General features: G+C 47.3%; 1 protein-coding gene across 1 annotated transcript in view; it reads left to right on the top strand.

The window, feature by feature from the left end:
• The first annotated feature begins 357 nt into the window (after positions 1 to 357).
• Positions 358 to 18,387, top strand: part of Jub (LIM domain-containing protein jub) — an 86,658-nt gene continuing 68,628 nt past the window's right edge. The window contains exon 1 of the mRNA XM_077686983.1: positions 358 to 1,762. Within this exon, the coding sequence (XP_077543109.1) occupies positions 610 to 1,762 (1,153 nt within the window). The 5' untranslated portion in view covers positions 358 to 609. The remainder of the gene's footprint in view (positions 1,763 to 18,387) is intronic.

Here is an 18,387-nt window from a genome sequence, read left to right as displayed (position 1 = left end):
CATGGCCTCGGGTTTTGTTTTTTCTTATGTGTTTTAGTGTGCTGCTGACAATAAACAGCAAACAAGTAAAAACATTTGTACAAGTCAAATTTTGGTATGCACATTCTTATTGTATACAACAACAATCAGATTTTTTTTGCTGCTGCTTAGCACCTCGTTTGCGGATGGTTACACCTGAAAATAATGTGTGTGGTAAATGTTGTTACGGTGGTTGTAATGAAGAAGTATTTAAAAGAAGTTGACTATAGGATGCAGAAAGGCAATTTAAGTTATTGCTCTTACTACAAAGTCTAACTAAACGACACATCTCGAACTACTTTTGTGCTCGTAGGTATCTCAACTCCAGGCAAAAGGCTATTGTTGTGACGTCATACCCGGCGGTGTCCGACTGGTTTCGCTCGTACGCGGACGACGGAGAGACGCAGCGAAGTAAAATGGTGAAAGTTGTGAGCCTGCCTTTTGGCAGGTGTGCATGCGGAAGCATTTAATTCTGCAATGCTCCGCTTTGTTTGCTTCCGTGCGGTGGTTCCGTCCAACAAGATATTGCGCTACCAAACTTTCATCTGAGCGAACGAGTAAAGTGGCCAACGGACGACGAACGAGGCAACAATGTACGACGACGAGCTGGCGAGCGACGCGACTCGGATATTACAAGATTTGAGTCTTTTTGAAGTGCCGTCCAGGGACCACTTGACAGCTACGGCGCCGAAGCGCACGGACACTTCAGCTGGCGAGGATTTCGAAAAGAAACGAGAAATATATGCTAATTTGAACAGTAAGTCTTACCCAGACTTTGCGCTGGCGGCTGATCACGACTATGGGCGCATTTTGTCGCGGGCGGCCACATCTTCGGGCAGCTACGCGTCAGCGGACGTGCTGGGTAGTCCCCGACGGTACGTCCCATCCAGCAGGCGTGCTTTGGGTGCAATCGAGAGCCTAGCCGATGGCAAGGAGTTGCCTGTGTACGCCAGGATCGACCGGGCAAGCGTAATTGCCGCCTCTAAGTTCCCGACGCCCAAAGCACCGTCTGCAGAAGTAGCAGCAAGTGCAGGAGCGCTGCCGCCCGACTACGCTCGCTGGGCCGCAGGCAAGACTCGACTGCCGGACAGCGCGCACTCGAGTCCACGCAGCAGCGTCAGTTCGTCCAGCCGGGACTCGCAGCATTCGAACAGCTCTGCCGGCGCCGCTCCGATCTACGAGAACGTCGCAGCCCTGCAGAGCCCGCGCTCTTCGCTCAGCTCGCAGGACTCGAAGCCGCCAAGCCCACGGGCTAGCCAGTGTGAACCACCGCCGTATCCGCATGCAAAACCCCCTCCGGACTACCCCATCTACGCCAACTTGGACGGCTCGTCGCTGCAGCGCAACGGCTTGGTGAGCAGGCCGTGCGCTCAGAAGCCCTCGTCGTACGCCCCGAGCGTGCGTTACTCGACGGCGGGCAACAACAGCTTGTCGTGCTCGTACCCGATCGGCAAACAGCAGCACGCCTTGCAGATGCGGAGCCAGACGTGCGAAAGCGCCGCGCGGAGTCCCCAGGCCGCCTGCCCGCAAGTGCCGCCACAGGCGCTTTGCATGCAGGCGCTACCGCCGCCGCCCCCTTACCCGGGCTACAAACCCAACACGCTCAACACCAAGACGCTGCTGCCGTACAACGTGACCCCGCCGCGGCCCAAGGGCCCCACTGAGGCCGAAAAGAAGATCGAGGCCCTCATGCGCCAGATCGAAGACGAGCTCGAACAGAACCCTCCGGAGGGCGAGTTCTTCGGTGAGTGACTCCGCTCCGGGCCATTTTGGTCGGTAGTACGTTCGTAGCCGGCGCCGGCATGCTCACTGACCTCGGGACCTCGGCTGTCACTGAGCATGTTGGCCTGCGTGCCATTTTGTGGCGACGCGTGGTTAAACCGGTTATATCGGGAGCCACTGGCATGGGCAGGGAACAAGGTGTGCTCTGACACCTTACCTTGTTGACTGCTGCAGCGTTGCACTTTTTTAAAGTACGAGCCTGCTTTGCCTGTGCCACCACGCCAGAGGGAAAATATGGCCATATGCTGATTTTGCCACCAATAATTGTATCCGGGACAAATGTGTTGACAATGCAGTGCAGCTACATTGCACCGACAGACAAGCGCCGTGTTGTCTACTTCTTCCTTCGTCCTTGTTTTTTTGAGTGCTTCTGTATTCCACCACGATGAACACATACCAACTAGCCCAACTTTCCGTTCTTCTGCACCCACTGCTACTCTGGGAGTTTGCGCAATGACGTCTATTTTGGAGGAATACCATACCAATGATCTACACTGTAAAAGTTTACCTGTCTTCCATATGCCAAGCACTTAAACTGAGAAAGTTGTAAAGAGGCTCTTGTCCACTTCCCCTTCATTTTCTTTCTTTCAAGGCCTTCATCACTCACTGCAAAAAAGCAGAATGCAGGCAGTATTTGAGAAACATGGGTACCGCAAGAACTAACGTGTTTCAATAGAAATAAACATGTTTGCATCCAGGTTTCCAAATCCGTGCTTTTAAAAAAGCTTATGCCCATTCTTCATTAGATTCTCGAATGTGTTTGAACTTAATGTCGTTCAGCTTAAATGCGAGTATTATGCTGCTGCACTACATTTTTCAGTGGCATTCGGTTCAAATGTGCATCAGGCCGAATGATTTTAATAGATGACATTCAAGGTTCTCAAATGCATTTGAGACATGAACGTTTGTACCCTCGTCCCACTGCTACAGCCTTCACGTGCTTTCAGAAAATTCATGGTACTGAAAAACAAGGCCGAGTTCACCGGAAAAATTTTTTAACAAGTGTCTCGTGCAGTTCATTTTCCCCCAAGTTGGCTGCAAGGCTGCACTGTTGGCTGCAAGCTTTATTATCATTACGTGCTCCATCCCAGTAGTACAGACAAAGCAAATATTTTGGAAGTGATTTGTAAGAAAAAAAAACTGCCGAGCTATGTTTAAAACTCATTTCATTACAGGTAGCGATGTTTCATTGCAAGAGATTACCTCTTATTTTAAAGGCTATCCTGCAGTATGGAAACGGAACTTATGGCCGCTGTTGCAGTGCAAGATAGCGAGTGAATGATAAATCTTTCAACTGCCGTCAAAATTGTAGTGCAGCATGGTGGATTCCAAACGTCATTTGAAGTCTGTCATTTGAGTTGGATGACGTTTATTTGAAATGGGTTAGAAATGCCAGTGGAGCACAGGCATTATACTCGCTCTTCGCTGATGGGTGGAAATGCCTTTCAAGCTGAACAGCGGTCAGGATTTTGAATGAGATTTGAGTTCTGTAGATTGTCACAACTTTCAGCGGCAGTTGAAAGCTTAAACGTTCAAGCAGTGGCATCACTGATTAGTGTAAAAATAATGGATTGTAAAAATCATGCTACAAACTTCCGAGAAAGCAAGCCAGGAAAGAAAAAGTGAACACACAAAAAGTATGCAGTGTGGCCTCCTTGTGTCTTACTGCTTGCTTGTGTGTGCTTTCTGCATCGTCGGTCCAGAAGGTATCTGGCTAGCAGGTATTGAAATACCATTTAAAGTGAGTAAGGACTAAAAAGTGTGAAACTGTTTAAAATTTATTCTCTTTAAACATAGATTTACTCTAAAATATTCTTTTGGGAATGCTCACGAAGACCATGAGTATTTCAAAAATTTGTGACTGGAAAGCATTTGGAAGTGTCACAGGAGGCATTTCAGCTGTGTGCCTGTGGTGAATATTGTGGAGCAGCATAATATTGGCAGTTGAGTCGAATTACATTCAGTTCAAACATACTTGAAGTGCTAGTGGAGCGCGGGTATCATTTAATAAACTGCTTTTCACATTAGTGATGATGGTGTGGTTCTGAATGCGTGTGCAAACCTTGGTCATAAGTGGGCTTCGCTGTCAGAGTTTCAAAGTTCATTTCTGAAAGTACAATGGAATGTGTAATACAGTGTAAGTATACAAGGGGAGGTTCCAAGGTTGGAAGCTGCAGGCAGGACTTCGGGTCCCTTTCCAAATCTCTGCTTTTATGAGTCTGCTGGTAGTGTGAGGCTGCTTCTTCGTCTATTGATTCCCGGCCGCGGCGGCTGCTTTTCTGATGGAGGCGGAAAGCAAAAACACCCGTGTGTACGAGATTTCGGCGCACGTTAAAGATCCCCAGGTGGTCAAAATTAACCCGCAGCCCTCCACGACGGCGCGCCTCACCGCCTGCGTTGCGTCGGCGCGTTAAACCCTACAATCAATCAATCAATCTGCTTCTTCATCTACTTTTCCTTGCACCACCACACATAGTAATCCAGCAAGTTTCAAGTCTAAAGCCCACAAAGTTGGGCGCTTCAACCAGAGAAGGCAGTTTTGCCTGCCCTTGTCGGTCATGAACTGCCTTCTTATCATGACGTAGGAGCCGCATGGAATTTCTTTGTCAAGCACACCCTCGATGGTACACTTATCAACTCCAAGCTGCTCTGCTGTGGGCCCTGATTGACAGGCTGGGGTCATCGTTTTTGGTATTTTGGGCTTGGTTGACAACCGTCCCAACGGCATCTCTTGTTTGGAATGCTTCATCCTTCTTGCCACTGATAACACATCCCCTGCGAGTCAAGCACTTCTTAGCTGTCACTGAAGACAAATATTCTTTCAGCGTTCAAAAGGTGGCGATCTCCAAGTCACTTTCAAGGGCAAGTGGTGTGTTCATGGAATCACTTTTCATTGCCTGCGTGAGCTTTAAGGTGGCCAAATTGATTGGAATACTCGAATAGTTGTAGTCTATTGTAGCTACTGTATTGGCATTCATGATCTGCCAAACGTGTTCTCATATACTGGCTGTGCCCGGATATAGCCAAACATATTTACCTGCTAATGATGAGCGATGATTTGATCGAAGGTCCTTGACGTTCAGGGTGTGTAGTTTCAGACTATATGATCACTTAGGTCATATTTTACTTATCGGTGCCATTGAATTCGATGCATTCAAGATGAACTTTTACCCTGCATGTAACACATTGTCAGGCTTTGTCAATTTTGTTTTACTAAGAGCCTCGGGTGCATTGCTGATATTTATGCATGAGCATTTAGGGTGTGGGGCATAACTCTTTTGGCTATGAAAATTCAACACTGCTATCAAAACTATCTTACGATTAATATTCCGCGGCAATAATCTGTGGCATTTTTGTGCATTGTGTCCTTAGGCAAGGGCACATAATGATGTAACCTTAAATTTTTCCTGTATATTTTGTGATGTTTTGTCCGTTTTACCAATTTACCAAAAGGTGCCGGTTGTATCCTTAGATGACAGGTTGAAGAGGAGGTATCTGCCGCACTTGAGTGCTCATTCCCTGGCCCTGGAAGGTTTATTTTAATGGAGGCCAGTTATGTAAGCTCCTGAGCACTCGTGTTTTGAAATGGGCCAGACGTTTGCATGTGGCAGTTGAACTCGATCGCGAACAGCTTGCTGACAACTCATGCCTGGCAGTACACGGCACAGCTGTGCCAGTAACTGTCGCATGCAGTTCTGCATTTCGTTTTTTGCTTGGTTGGGACTTCTTTTGCTGTTCCCATGTGAAGAGGGAGTATTCAGTGCGTACTGCAGTCTGAAACACAAGGTGGGATGCATATGCATATACAAAAAAGCCAATGCACAAGGAACGTAGCATTATCGGACCTGCATCAGGTGACAGGAAGCAGTACACATGGCAGAAAGAAAAAAAACTAGCATGTAAAAAAGAAAACCCAGATGCAAGAACAACAAAAAACAGTCCACAGAAGATTATTGCAGTGCAGTGAATACTTAGTTATTGCAAACAGAAGGCTCTTTTTGAAATCAGTGGCAACACATGCTGAAAACACATCTGCGGGCAATATTTTATGCTCTTCAATTTTGCAAAGAAGAAATTAATGCTTACAAACATTAGTGTGAGCGAAAATTGGGGTTACATTCTCGTTGTCTATGCTTCTTGATAAACGGAATAAGTGGTGCTGCAAGCAAGATTTCATATTAATGTTGAATTGATGCTAATTAAGTGAAAACATACTTTGAGGAGCTGCCTCCTGTTTTCTCAAGGTCATGATGTGTTAGCTGCGTACTGATGGGGAATGGGGCTGTGATAACGGTTAAAGTGGTTAACTGTTGTCATGGCTGCTAAAAATGACCCAGACTCCAAACTGTTTTTCTTTGTGCCATTTCCAGTTCTTGAGTATCTTTTTTTAGGAAATGGGTCCTATGCAGTGCTTGCATACCTGAGTTGAGGCCTAACTATAGACCTGTAAGCAAGTGAGGTGCTGCTATCAGTGAACGTGTTGCTCTTAGTTTTTGCAGGAGGAATCAGAGTTTTCTTTAGGCTACTGCACAAATTTTAGTAATGGGACAGGACCAAGTTGGCTAGTTATCATAACTCCTACTGAATATTTATATTCATCTTTTTGTTTGAATGTGCAATTGTTAAGCCTGAAACAAGATTTAAATGAAATTTTTTGTTAGTTTAGATTGCTTGACGATTGCTTGAATAGTTAGTTTGAAGGTTCATTTGGTCGTTGAAGGTTCACTTGGTCATCAAAGGATAAAGTTCGTTTAAGCAGTAGGCATCCATCAGCAGATAACCTTAAACTTTAAGAAAACAATATAGGGCCGAGCACACTGCCATGAGGAACAGCAGAAGTTATGGAGAGAAACCTAGACAAAAAGTAACTGATTTTAGCTGTTCGCAATTTTACTGGAGTCATTTGGTGAGTGTTATTGGTAAGCCCATTTTATGAAGCTTTAAAATGAGCTTGCAAAAGTCAGCAAGCTGAGCTCAAAAAGCTATGGCATAATTTGATGCACACCATTGCGGCGTTCGCAAATTTACAGACGCGCATAAAATGCTGCTCTGTTGAGGGTATACACAGCTGTCATATAATCCGCGCCCAACTCGCCGTGACATTCTACGGAGGCTGGCGTGCCGAGGCTGTTCCACCTGCGCAGCGGGTGGTCGGAATTGTCCTTCCAAGGTCCCAACTCCTATTGTCGCTTTTCTCCAGCCGGCCTTCGTTGAATGCCACGGTGAGTTAGACCAGGATTCACTGATTCACTGTGGGCTGTGTTGTCTCCAACCAGTGGTGTAGCCAGGGGGGAGCTGACCGGGCTTCAGCCCCCCCCCCCCCCCCCGTAATTTTTCTGGCCGTCGCCATGCTGCCTGTATGCCTGGTACGTCGCCTGTGAACAAAGCTGCATATTCTTCGAAAGTGCCACTAATGGCACTTTCCACAAAATGCTACGAAAATTCCACGAAAGTGCATGTCTGCCCTTCGCATGGGTGTTTACACAAAAGCACGGCCGGACTCGACTCTTTTTCCGCGCTGCGGAAAGGGAGTCGAGTCCGGCCGTGACAAAACGAAGCGCCTGAGGGGTGCGAACCGCTGAGGGATGATTTCGGAGGGGTGCATCGAATTGTAAGTCATTTTCTTCCAGTGACTAATCCTTACATGATCACTGATGTCTTTTGACGATGGAGGTTGCATTGTACGTTAAGTTGTGCGGTGCAGATCAAAGCATTCTTTGATATTTAAATATTCACTTCCTGATATTTACACGATACCACAGTACCTTGTGTCTGCGAGCTAAAAAATGTGTATCTCGTTTTATTTCGAATGCAGTATTTGCGTTTGAATTGGTAATTGAAAGCGCCCACGGTGGAGCGGATAGGAGACTTTTAATGAGGGAAAACGTAAATTCAACTCCTGTAAATGCCCAAATAATTTATTATGCACTAAGTTGGAGAGGATTACTCAGAGTGTATCGGGACAACATTAATATCAGCACATGAAGAGTGAAAAATATATTTGTTCTGGCTGCAGTTTTAATAGTTTGCTTTTACTGGGACGAAACTCCATGTGAGATAGCCGCTGTCGCATGGTGTGCCCGTTATCAGGACTTTTGTTACCGCGTTTATATCGTCGTGTGCATCCACTGCTACACCCAATTTTAAAACCATAGCAGCGTACGCAGCGCAAGTGAAGGACCTTCACACTGGTGGCGAAGAAACGAACGTGCCTTTCTGGTAGAATTTTCCTTTAACTCTTCCTGGCCTTCTTTGAAGTTCTGTGGGCGCAGGAGTATCGTTCTTTCAAGGCTCAATCGGTAGTGCATGACAACAGAATTTCCTAATGAAATAAACGGGCCACATACAACAGGCCCTCTCAAGAGCACCAGCACACCTCCGCCCGCCTCCTCCCCTCTATGCCCCCCCCCCCCCCACACACACACACATACGGGTGCGCGCTGATGTGATTCTTCCTGGATCCACAACTGCTACATATACATTCTAAAATGTTGCATGAAGGACATTTCGAGCAATCGTCAGCATTTCTTAAGTAACAGAAATAACCGAGAAATTATCACGGTAAACAACTTTGCAATTTTTAGCCAATCTATCCTGTCGTAGCCTGAAACCATGCTTTAGTTTGAACATCACGGTCGCTGTCAACCAAGGAAATAGTTTAACTGTGTCGTTACTGTCGGCTTCATGCTAAAGCATGGTAGTCTTTGGTCTTTCTGTATGTGGGGCCATGCCAATACGCATGTTTTCTTGGTGCACTCCGGGAAACAAAATGCTGACTTGTTTCGGGCATCGCACCATGCCCGAAGGTCATGCTGGCTCTGCACAGCTGCCCAATCCTCCGTTTTCTGGTGGACCAAGGAGATTTCAAACATAATTTTCATTTCCCGCGTCTGCAACGAAAACTAAAAAACTTCGGTGCGCCCTATACATTCCAGAGCCGCCCATGCTCATGACCTGCAAATACTTTTTTATTGTTTAGCTTTAAAACCGGCAGTGTGTACTCGGCTGAAAAATGGCAGTGCACGCGTCAGCTAAAAAAGTAGGTCCTTTCATTAAAGTTTGAAACCAAATTGGTAGGACTGCATTATAACTCTTTCCTCAGATCTCACGACAAAATTCAAAACGCAGCAATATTTTGCTCAGCTTGCACAGAACATGCCTAACCGCAAGAGTATGGTCAGACATCGCCGTATTTGCGTTATTATTTTTTATTGCTAAATATAAAGTTCGATACAGCATTGAATGGCGAACTTTGTTGTGACTTGCTCTACCTCATCTGGGAGTGGTAACTAAAGGGGGTGGCTGCTCCAGAAAAGGTATAACTTGATAGTACACGCGTTCAGGCAGATTATAGGGCATTTATGCACGAAGCATTGAAAACTTGACCGGTAGTAATGCAACTATTTGAGAACACCAAGCTCATTACAGCAGACTCTACATTTGGGCTGTGCGGAAATGTCAACCAGATTCATTATGTTACAAAGCACAAGCTTCTCATGTCCGCTCCGAGTCCTGATAGAAGCTATAGTATACGAAACGGACTGCGTTGAGACTCAAAACAGAAGCGCAAATTTAAACTGGCATGACTTAGCAAATGCCGATGGCTGAATTATTCCACTTTGCGTGTGGACTAATACTGCCAGGTTCGTGTAATTTTCACCCTTAACAGCGCTGTTCTTGCGCGTGATGTCTGTATGTATAGGTTGATATTTGTTGAAATTATTGCTATTGATATAACGCTTCTTGCATGCATAATTCATAGCCTCTCGTTTTTTGGAGATAAGACCTGCGCTACACATAACGCAAGTGCAAAGATTCGATGTATACTGCGCAGAATGAGCTCCATTGGCTTTACCCTGGCAGCTAATGTATGGACGTTGAATGGAAAAACATTTTACTTTGCATTTTGGGCAAGAACAACTAAATAAAAAATCTAATTCTTACCGCCTACGTCATTTTATTGTGGATGTCACACTCATCGTACTCCACACGTTGAAATAAAGCAAGTAATTGCATGAAACTATGGGCGTTTAATGCAATGCCTGCACAAGGTTCCCGTGCGTGCAATGTATGTCCTGTATCACGGGCATAGATTTGTACCACGCGTTCTGCGGATTTTCACCCAGTTTACAACTTAACCTGGCACAAATACAATCATAATCAACACCAATATCATGAGAGAACCTTAAAGGGCCTATTTGAAGACAAAACACAACCTTGTTCAATTTAATAGCACTAGCCTTTGGTAACTCGCACAGCTCCATTCCAATTACAGACGTTTTTTCAACCGAAGCAATGCAACAAATATCATAAATTTTCAAATTTAGCGCTGCAGTGAAGTAACATCGGCAGGAGTGGTATATATATAGGCTAGCACTAAAACGTAGTTGTGAGTGTGTTAACTGCACGTTGGAATTCAATGATAAGATCAATGGAGGCCCCTTTACAATCGCGCAATCATGTTCCTTGGCGGTGACTTAGGTCGTTGGGCACCAATCGTCCAACAAGATCCTGTGCTGTCATAGTGAAATCGCCGACGGAAAGTGGGCGGGGATTCGCCATTGCTTCAAATGTTTAATTTAATATATCGATAATTCCTTTGAAGTTTGCTGTAAAACTGATATAATTGTTATCGGGACAAGGCAGACTTTTTAATGAACCAAACATGTATTTTATCTTCATAGCCTTTAAGGGCGCTTGCGAACTACCGCGCTTTTTTTTCTTCCGGGGGGGGGGGGGGGGGGCGGAGAATAACCTTAGCCCCCGCCCGAACAAAAATCCTGGCTACGTGCCTGCCTCCAACGGTGCTGCACGCAGCCTGTAGTGCTCGGATTAAATACGCAATGCAGCCGCATGTGCGACTCGGACTTATTCTGTGTCGGTTGAAGGGAGAGCATGTTAAGTGCGTTCGAGTTGCATGAACTGGGTTCTTTATCTTCACGGGAACGTGCTGTCCTGGCGGCGGCGGCAGTACTGCGCGCTCTTAGTACGAAACCGAAAGCCACTGTGCCGGCGCAGTCACGTCGACGCGGTTGTTGCGGTCACGGTTGTCTGACACGGCGCTACGAAGTTTAAGAAACCCTGAAATGGAGAGTTGTAGCATACAGTTTCCGTGTTTGCGTTTTTGTTTACTACCGCATAGGCGGCGCAGTGGCTGCAGCGTTGTGCGGCTGAGCACGAGGGCGCGGGCCCGACTCCCCCCTGTGGATTGGCGCGCGGTAAGGATGGACACGTGTTCTAAATTAACCTGTGCGCCCCCACTGCGGCGTGCTTCGTAGCCCAGCTGTCGATGCTGTGTGCAAAGCACCAGTGCGAGCTTTTTTCTGCGTTTCTGTTTACCGCAGAGTGAGGCCCTGCTGCTCGCGCACATGTCGATCGTGAGTGCAAGGCACATTCCGTGTTTGCCGCGCGGAGAGAATCGCCGGAAAACGACTTTCTTTTAGGTATGCATCGTGTAAACGTAATATTGATGCTCACAAGGCTCGCGAAAAGAAAAACCGGGTTCATGTGCCCATTGCTGGGCCGTAAAGTGGAACGCGAGATTCCCTTCGCTGCGAACGTGGAATCTGCTTAGACAGCAGTCTCGCGCTGTTGGAGTGCTCACGCGCCAAACATTTGGCACCTCGAAATGGGTGAAAATCATTCTCTCGAGGGCTGAGGTAGCGCGAAAACTCATTGCAAACCTGCGTGACGTCACTGCAGTTCACTGTAATGGCAGATGTGTGGTTACACCTTAAACACAAGCGCGAAAAGGCAAAGGACAACAATCTGCACTTCCGGTAGCTTGCAAGAGTCTACACTTTTCGTTTCCTGCAGCTCGGTGACGCGCTGTCGTGCTTGTCTCTTCGTCCTTTTTTGAAGATGTCCTATCATACGCCTTGGTGCCACAAAACATACACTCACCTTGTGGAAGGGCTTGAGAGCCGGGCTGCCTCGAGTGCCCTGCACTTTTATCGGTCGCCGGTACCGTCCGCACACGTCCGAAGATCTCATCGAGCGTGCACCGCACCATTTTATGATAAAAGATTTTCCAGTGCAAGGGGGCTAAACTGCACAATTTTCAAAAACGCGAGCTGTTGCTGCCTTGTTGTGGGACAAGCTGGCACATGGTTTAGAGGGACGGTAAAGGAGTGCAAATTAGTTCGAATACGAGAGAGGATGACACCAGGATAAGCACCTGTCCCGGTGTGTCCATCTCGTCTCGTTTATCGCCCTAGTTTGCGTTCTTTTATTTTCCGCTACTGGAAGGCTTCAGTTTCTTTTTGCGCGCATCACATTTCACCAACTTACTTGAAGCACGTTCGCTCCGCTGACTGATACATAGATTGCTGCAGCCGCATCGTACGGCTGCAGTAAAGTTTTACAGAAATAGGGTTCACTATAGTTATGTCTTCTGAAAAGTCGTTGTCGATGGCGGATGTACACCCGCCCAATTTTTGGTCCATATGACGGGAGCGTCGACCGTTCTGTTGATCTGTTGAGCGACACGGCAAACTGGGCGAGAGTGCTTGGTGCGCATTGGGTGGGGGTACATGCCTTATGGGGGGCCGGGCACCGACGCATGGATGGCATAGCTGATGATGTTTCAGGCATCGGACTGGTAGAAGGCTCCGATTTTCAGTCATATGTCTCTGGTTGCGATTACTTCTTTCATGTATCAAAAATATCTTGAGCGGTATGTGTGCGTAATATCGCTGATCTTTATTCCTGTTCACCGTACGTCAGTGCATGGGGGTTGGAAATTCGGCCAGCTTGTTATAACCGTTGTTTCGGTTAGCGTACACCTCGCGTATTCTTGACGGGGCTGCGAGAGAATGAAGAGCAGAAAGCGAAAATGAATCGAGTTGGGATCGTGAAGTAATAAAGAAAGATAAGAGGAGACCTGCGGTGATGATTTCTGTCGAGCGTTAACCTAAGTGCTAAATGTGCTGACGAGTAGGGGTAAAATACCGTAAGCGCGCGTGTAGGGCAAGTTTTTTTCCTGTGGTTCACCACTTCGCCACGAGTCCCGCTACTCCGTATACCTGCCGTCCACCAGCACGCACTGTACAAATGTAGTTATCTAGTTTGCCACAATGCATCTCAATGGCGGAGAATCATGCGTACAAAGAAAGATTTGGCGAATAGCGAGGCCGGAAATAATGTTTGGCTCAAAAATGTGAGCAGCGGTGCGACATTATTTTACGTCGAACCGTCTTTAGTCTACTTCGTCCCTTTCATAGCAATGATTGGTCATTGAGGCGCGTTGCGGTAATGTAATCCCATAGTTGCCTCTAACGTGAGCGCGATAGCTGTGCCATTTCAGAATAATCCGTCGTATGTGCGAAGCCATCTTGAGCGGGAGAATGCCGAGCCAGCAAGAAAGAGAAGCGCGCGTCTTTCTGGCTGGCAGAGGCGTTCCGCTGCGCTGCATCGATCCTCCGGCCGCCTGTGCTAGCTGCTCTGTGTGTGTAGGGGACCGTAAGCTGGTCGTGCGGCGGACGATCCGCGCGAAACCCGGGCTAAGTAGGTAAACTTAGCGTCGTTCAACTTACAACCCCGTTTCTTTTCGTTAACTTGGAACCCCGTAGCTATGAGGAATGTGTATAATAAAGCTGTGTGTCCTAACCTAGAATAGATTGTGCGCTGTGTGAATGTTCCTGATAATTTACTTTTTCATAGCCGTATTTAAGCCAACTGTAACCTTGCAAAACCTAAAATAACGAACAATCAAGGGGCAGCAAGCACCCCGCTATCGCGCTAATCTTGAATTCACAACGTGGAACGACGCAAATTTTTTTTTCGGTTCCTTGTCTTCCTTGTTTTATTTAAAGGACACTGAAGTAAATGTTCACTAATATTTGAAATTGCATCTGTGGTTCAGCTCAAGTAAGCGTTTATTTCACTCTGTAGCGAAGCTTTTGGGACTCATTGTACTGTTCAAGCATGGGAGATTGATTGATTGATTGATTGATTGATTGATTGATTGATTGATTGATTGATTGATTGATCGATCGATCGATCGATCGATCGATCTATAATGTGCTACCGGTTGATGACGTGTGTCATCTCGCCAAAGAATCTCATGTATCTGTGTCTAATGTATCTATCAAGAGGAAGAGGAGAGAACACCATCTGCCTTTCGTGGCCGCCTTACGAACTATTGCAATGGCGTCGCACCTGTCTACAACGCTGTTCAAGGGTACTTCAAATGTTAGAATTTTGATTTTAGCCAGCTTAATGGTTAGTGTTGATATATTTTGTTTGTGTGTTCGTTTATTGACGGACATTTTACACCAGTTAAACCTGCTCGCAATCCGTTTAGTCCTGCCCAAAAGGACTTGTAGGTGTGTCGTCGTAACCGACGTCACCAAATCCCCCAGGAATGTTCCGGAAAGAAGACGACACTTGTGAACGCACCTTTCTCGTCTGAACATGCGTCATCCAAAAAAGCTTCGGAATAGTCCGGACACGCGTTACTCTGGAGTATGTTTATAGCTCTCGTCAGTATGCCGCTCCTACCCAACGTGCCGCTGGCTTCTCTTTGTCCTGCAGCATCACCGCGGCTCCCATCCGCGCGTTCTCCTGTCCGAAATTGGCAGGGCCCCAGACTCCCTCCCGGGTTCGTTTGTCCACGGGTGGATTTCCTGGTGAGAGGAAAGTAATGAGAAAGCGGCTGGCAATTTGCGCCCTCCAGTGAAATGGGGATGGCGAAGACAAATGGGAAAGGCACGGCGCATCGAATTCGCCGAGTGGAAGCAATGCACTCAGCAATGCATTCAGGCGCCGGTGGAAGCGAACGTGTTGATGCTTCTGGCAGCGTAAATCATGCCTGCCTGGCCCGGAAATTTCCGGCAGCCATAATCTCTTGAAAGCGTGACTGACAGCTCACAGGCGATGATTTGCATTGTCCCGCCAAAGCTTCCAAAGTATATAAAACCTGAGAGGAAATAAAAGTCGCGGTCGCAGGATCTGTCGTGGTGGGGCATCGGTGGCTTGTCGCCTATAAATAAAAAAACAGTTTAGAGACAAACAAAATGACCGGACAAGTATTGTCCCGTATTTCGTTTGTCATTTTCCGCCAGTTACTTCCTTGGAGCACAGACCGCGTTGCCCTGCAGCAGGTCTCGGGAAGAGAGCCCCTTGATGCCAACGGTATTCTTGCGTCGACGTTGCGGGCGACATTTTGTTTGTGACGCTGGCGTGTGTGTGAGTGGGCGGAATATTTACTAGCTCTTGTGTTGGTAGCACTCTGCGGTATGCGCGAGTTGCTGTTGGAGCGCCGCTAATTGCAAGCTGCCAAGCAACTCGGTGTCTCCCATCGCTCGGTCGAGCGCGGCGCATTCAAGGGCACGGAGGCATGCCTTGCACGCGAATCGTTTGCCCTCTTGCGGAACGAGAAGAAAGAAATCGTAGGTGGCGCTTGTGTCGCAGGTTTCCCAGTACTATCATTAACGGGGCGGCAGAGAATGGAGTGGCGCGTACGCTTCCGTTACTGCAACTTAAAGAAACTGGGCCTTTGTACAAAAAAAAAAAAAAAAACACGTCGTGCAACAACAACAAAGAAAATTTATGATAAATTTGTGATTATGATTATTTGTGATTATTGTGATTTTATTTCATTTGTGATTGACCGCCTACATTTTGAAAAGGCAAAAAAAAAAGAAAAAAAGAAAAGGACGAGCTCACGGTGGCGAAGGTTCACGTTGCTGATATCGCGATGGCAATTGAGAACCTTGCAAAATTAATGAATTCATCAGGAATTTGACAGGGTGGGAATTAAGAGTCGGGTTATTCGAAGTAGCCTCCATTGTCTGCGACGACCTTCGGAGCGAGGACGAAGGCGGGTTCGGCTCTATGGTCCCGTCCTCGAGGCGCACCCGAGAGTCTAATAGCCAGGCTTGATTCTGCCCGTCTGAATGGCAGTAGTCGCGCCTCGTTGAGCGCAGTTCTCGCTGCGATTAGTGCTTTTCCTCTGAAATCTGGATGGCGTCGGAAAACAATAGCGATGTTGAGGACACTACGTGCACGTCAAAGAACACCGTAGCTCGCCGCCCTCAACCGGGATGGTGGGTGGGAGGGTAAAATGTAGAGGTGTTTATTATTATTATTATTATTATTATTATTATTATTATTATTATTATTATTATTATTATTGTTGTTGTTGTTGTTGTTGTTGTTGTTGTTGTTGTTGTTGTTGTTGTTTAAGCGTTGCGCCGGATAATAAGTGCACCTGTATAAGTTCGGTGGTCATAGATTTTGATTTGATTGATTGTAGGGTTTAACGCGCCGACGCAACGAAGGCGATGAGGCGCGCCGTAGTGGAGGTAGGGTGGCTAGACTTCTCTACTGTCCCGATAGCTGTCGCCTTTGTGCCGAAATCCCACATACTATATCCGCACAAGTGCGTCCCGCGGCTGTGGGCTATCGTTGCGAGCCAGACGCGGGGCCGCCCTGCACAATTAATGTGGGGACCGGCCGGTTTCTCCGACTGCAGTTTTCCTTTCCTCTGTGGTCTTGCAGACTATCTTGGCCTGGCCGTCAAATTTTTTTTTACAGCGGAGCTGTTTGGGGATAGGGTTCCGTGAATTTTTTTGTATGCGTCAGCAGTTGTGCCTCAACAAAAACGCCCGCCTTGCGGCAAAGCCAGCTTTATCGCGAATGCTCAGCGGAAAACGACCGTAACTCTTGTTTTATGGAAACTTTCCCCAATACAATTAAATTACAATGGGCCGCTAAGACGACTCCAACGTTACGCCGAGTTTCATTTACTTTTCATAGCTCACAGAGTAGTTGTAAACCTTGCAGAATCCCCGTCTGCTGTCAGTACATGGGCATGTAGATGTGTGGCTACAGGAAGCGGCTGTAACCCTCCTTTTTTTTTTTTTTTTAATCCAAGCTATCCCGTGACAAAGTATGTGACAAATAGCCCCTAGGGCGATTGCATCGTAACTCCGCCAAACTAAGATCGGCAACGTCTTCTGGGGCGTGCATGTGTTAACTCGGAAAATGTAGCGAGCAATGGGTGAAACGCGAACGCTAGATTCAACGTTCGTGATTTCGATCCGCGTTCACCGGGATGGCTCAGCTGTACTGATGAAGTTCGGTTCGTGCTTTCGGGCTCGTAACTTCCTGTTTGCATTCCGTCTGCGGCGGGCTACGTGCGTATACGGCTGGCAAATTAAGTCACACTGCGCTCATTACTCGCTGCGGGCACCCCCCGCGTCTGATTGACGTAGTCTGCGATTCTGCCGGCGCTAATTGCTCGAGGGACAGCCGCATGCCAAGCACGTGGGCGCAGCTGCGCTTCCGTATTTCTCGGCGTTGTTCGCCCGCGCATGTGTGACAACGAACCCCAGGAACCGCGCTCCAGGCGGTCCGTGCGCAGCTTGCTTGCCTCCGCGTGTGCGCGCGTACCGTGGCTCAACAGCTTTTCACAGGCTTCGAGGGTGCGCACGTGTCTCAGTAGACAGTATTAGTTGATCGCACGCGTTCCCTTTTTGTGAAAGAGGCCATGAGGACAAAATGCAGGTTCGGTTCATTCGAAAGATTGCCTCGTTAGAGTAATACTGACACCACTTTTAACGCGCACTTCAATCAAATAAGCTGACATTATTAGGGAAAAAAGGAGAATGGCCATGCAACCCACTAGCTCATTTTCCGCACTAGAATCTATGACGTATTATAGGCAGCTGTGCGATTGGCTGAGGCCGGCAAGAGCAGACGCAAGTTAGGCAGGGCTTAAAAGCTTGCAGAACGAGCTATTTGCGCTTAAATTTAATGCATGCTCTTTTTATATCAGTAAGAATGGTGGGGTAAACAATGAAAGTTACGGACGCACACGTAACCATGGAAGCACAAGTGGGTACTGCGCGCACTATATACCGCCGTCCGGCTCGTTGAGCTTACACTGGCCAACTGGCATAAGCGACATTGTCTTCTGTGACTCTGTCAAGCTTACCCAATGCTTCACAAAATGATTACTATCTACCGTTACAAAAATTAGCCAGGTGCAAACAAATCCGGTCAAAAACAAAGCAAGCGTGGACGGCGGTCCTGAGCGGTATCGTCCCGCCATCTAGGAAGACTGACGATAAACAAGGCGTTTCGCGTTTCGCTGCAGCCCTAGTAAGCATACTAACGTTCGCTTAAGCACCTGCCCTAGATACGTCATTGCAGACTTCACGCAACACACGATTGAGCTGGATAATCAAATTTTGGATTAAATTGCTTAATTTCTTAGTGAATACGGCATCGTTTGCTGTCTGACAAGCGCTGGGGGCACTATAAAACGCCAGACCTTTCGAATAAAACATACTTGTATTTTATCTGCATTATAGGAGAAGCTGCGGGCAGGAGAAGCGTTAAGGTGAACGTTTGTGTGTAATTGAAGGAGGCTGGGGCTTTGGAGCTCGTCGTTGGGGCGTCCCACTACCAGTCCTTTGTGCAAGCAGATCAAAGAGCGTCCGATATTTTCATATTATTTCATTACACTCTGCCTTTCCCTCACGGTGCATTGTTTTCGAATGGAGGCGACAAACTGAAGAGCCTGTACGCGATTGCGGCGCTCTTGCCTTCAGCTACGACGGGCGCATCATGGGCCAGGCG

This window comes from Haemaphysalis longicornis, unplaced genomic scaffold, assembly GCF_048455015.1.
Source record: "Haemaphysalis longicornis isolate Haplotype H1 unplaced genomic scaffold, Haemaphysalis longicornis Haplotype H1 scaffold_1, whole genome shotgun sequence".
Taxonomy (NCBI): Eukaryota; Metazoa; Arthropoda; class Arachnida; order Ixodida; family Ixodidae; genus Haemaphysalis; species Haemaphysalis longicornis.
The sequence above is the reverse complement of the archived record's forward strand: the minus strand, read 5'-3'. Positions and strand labels throughout refer to the sequence as shown.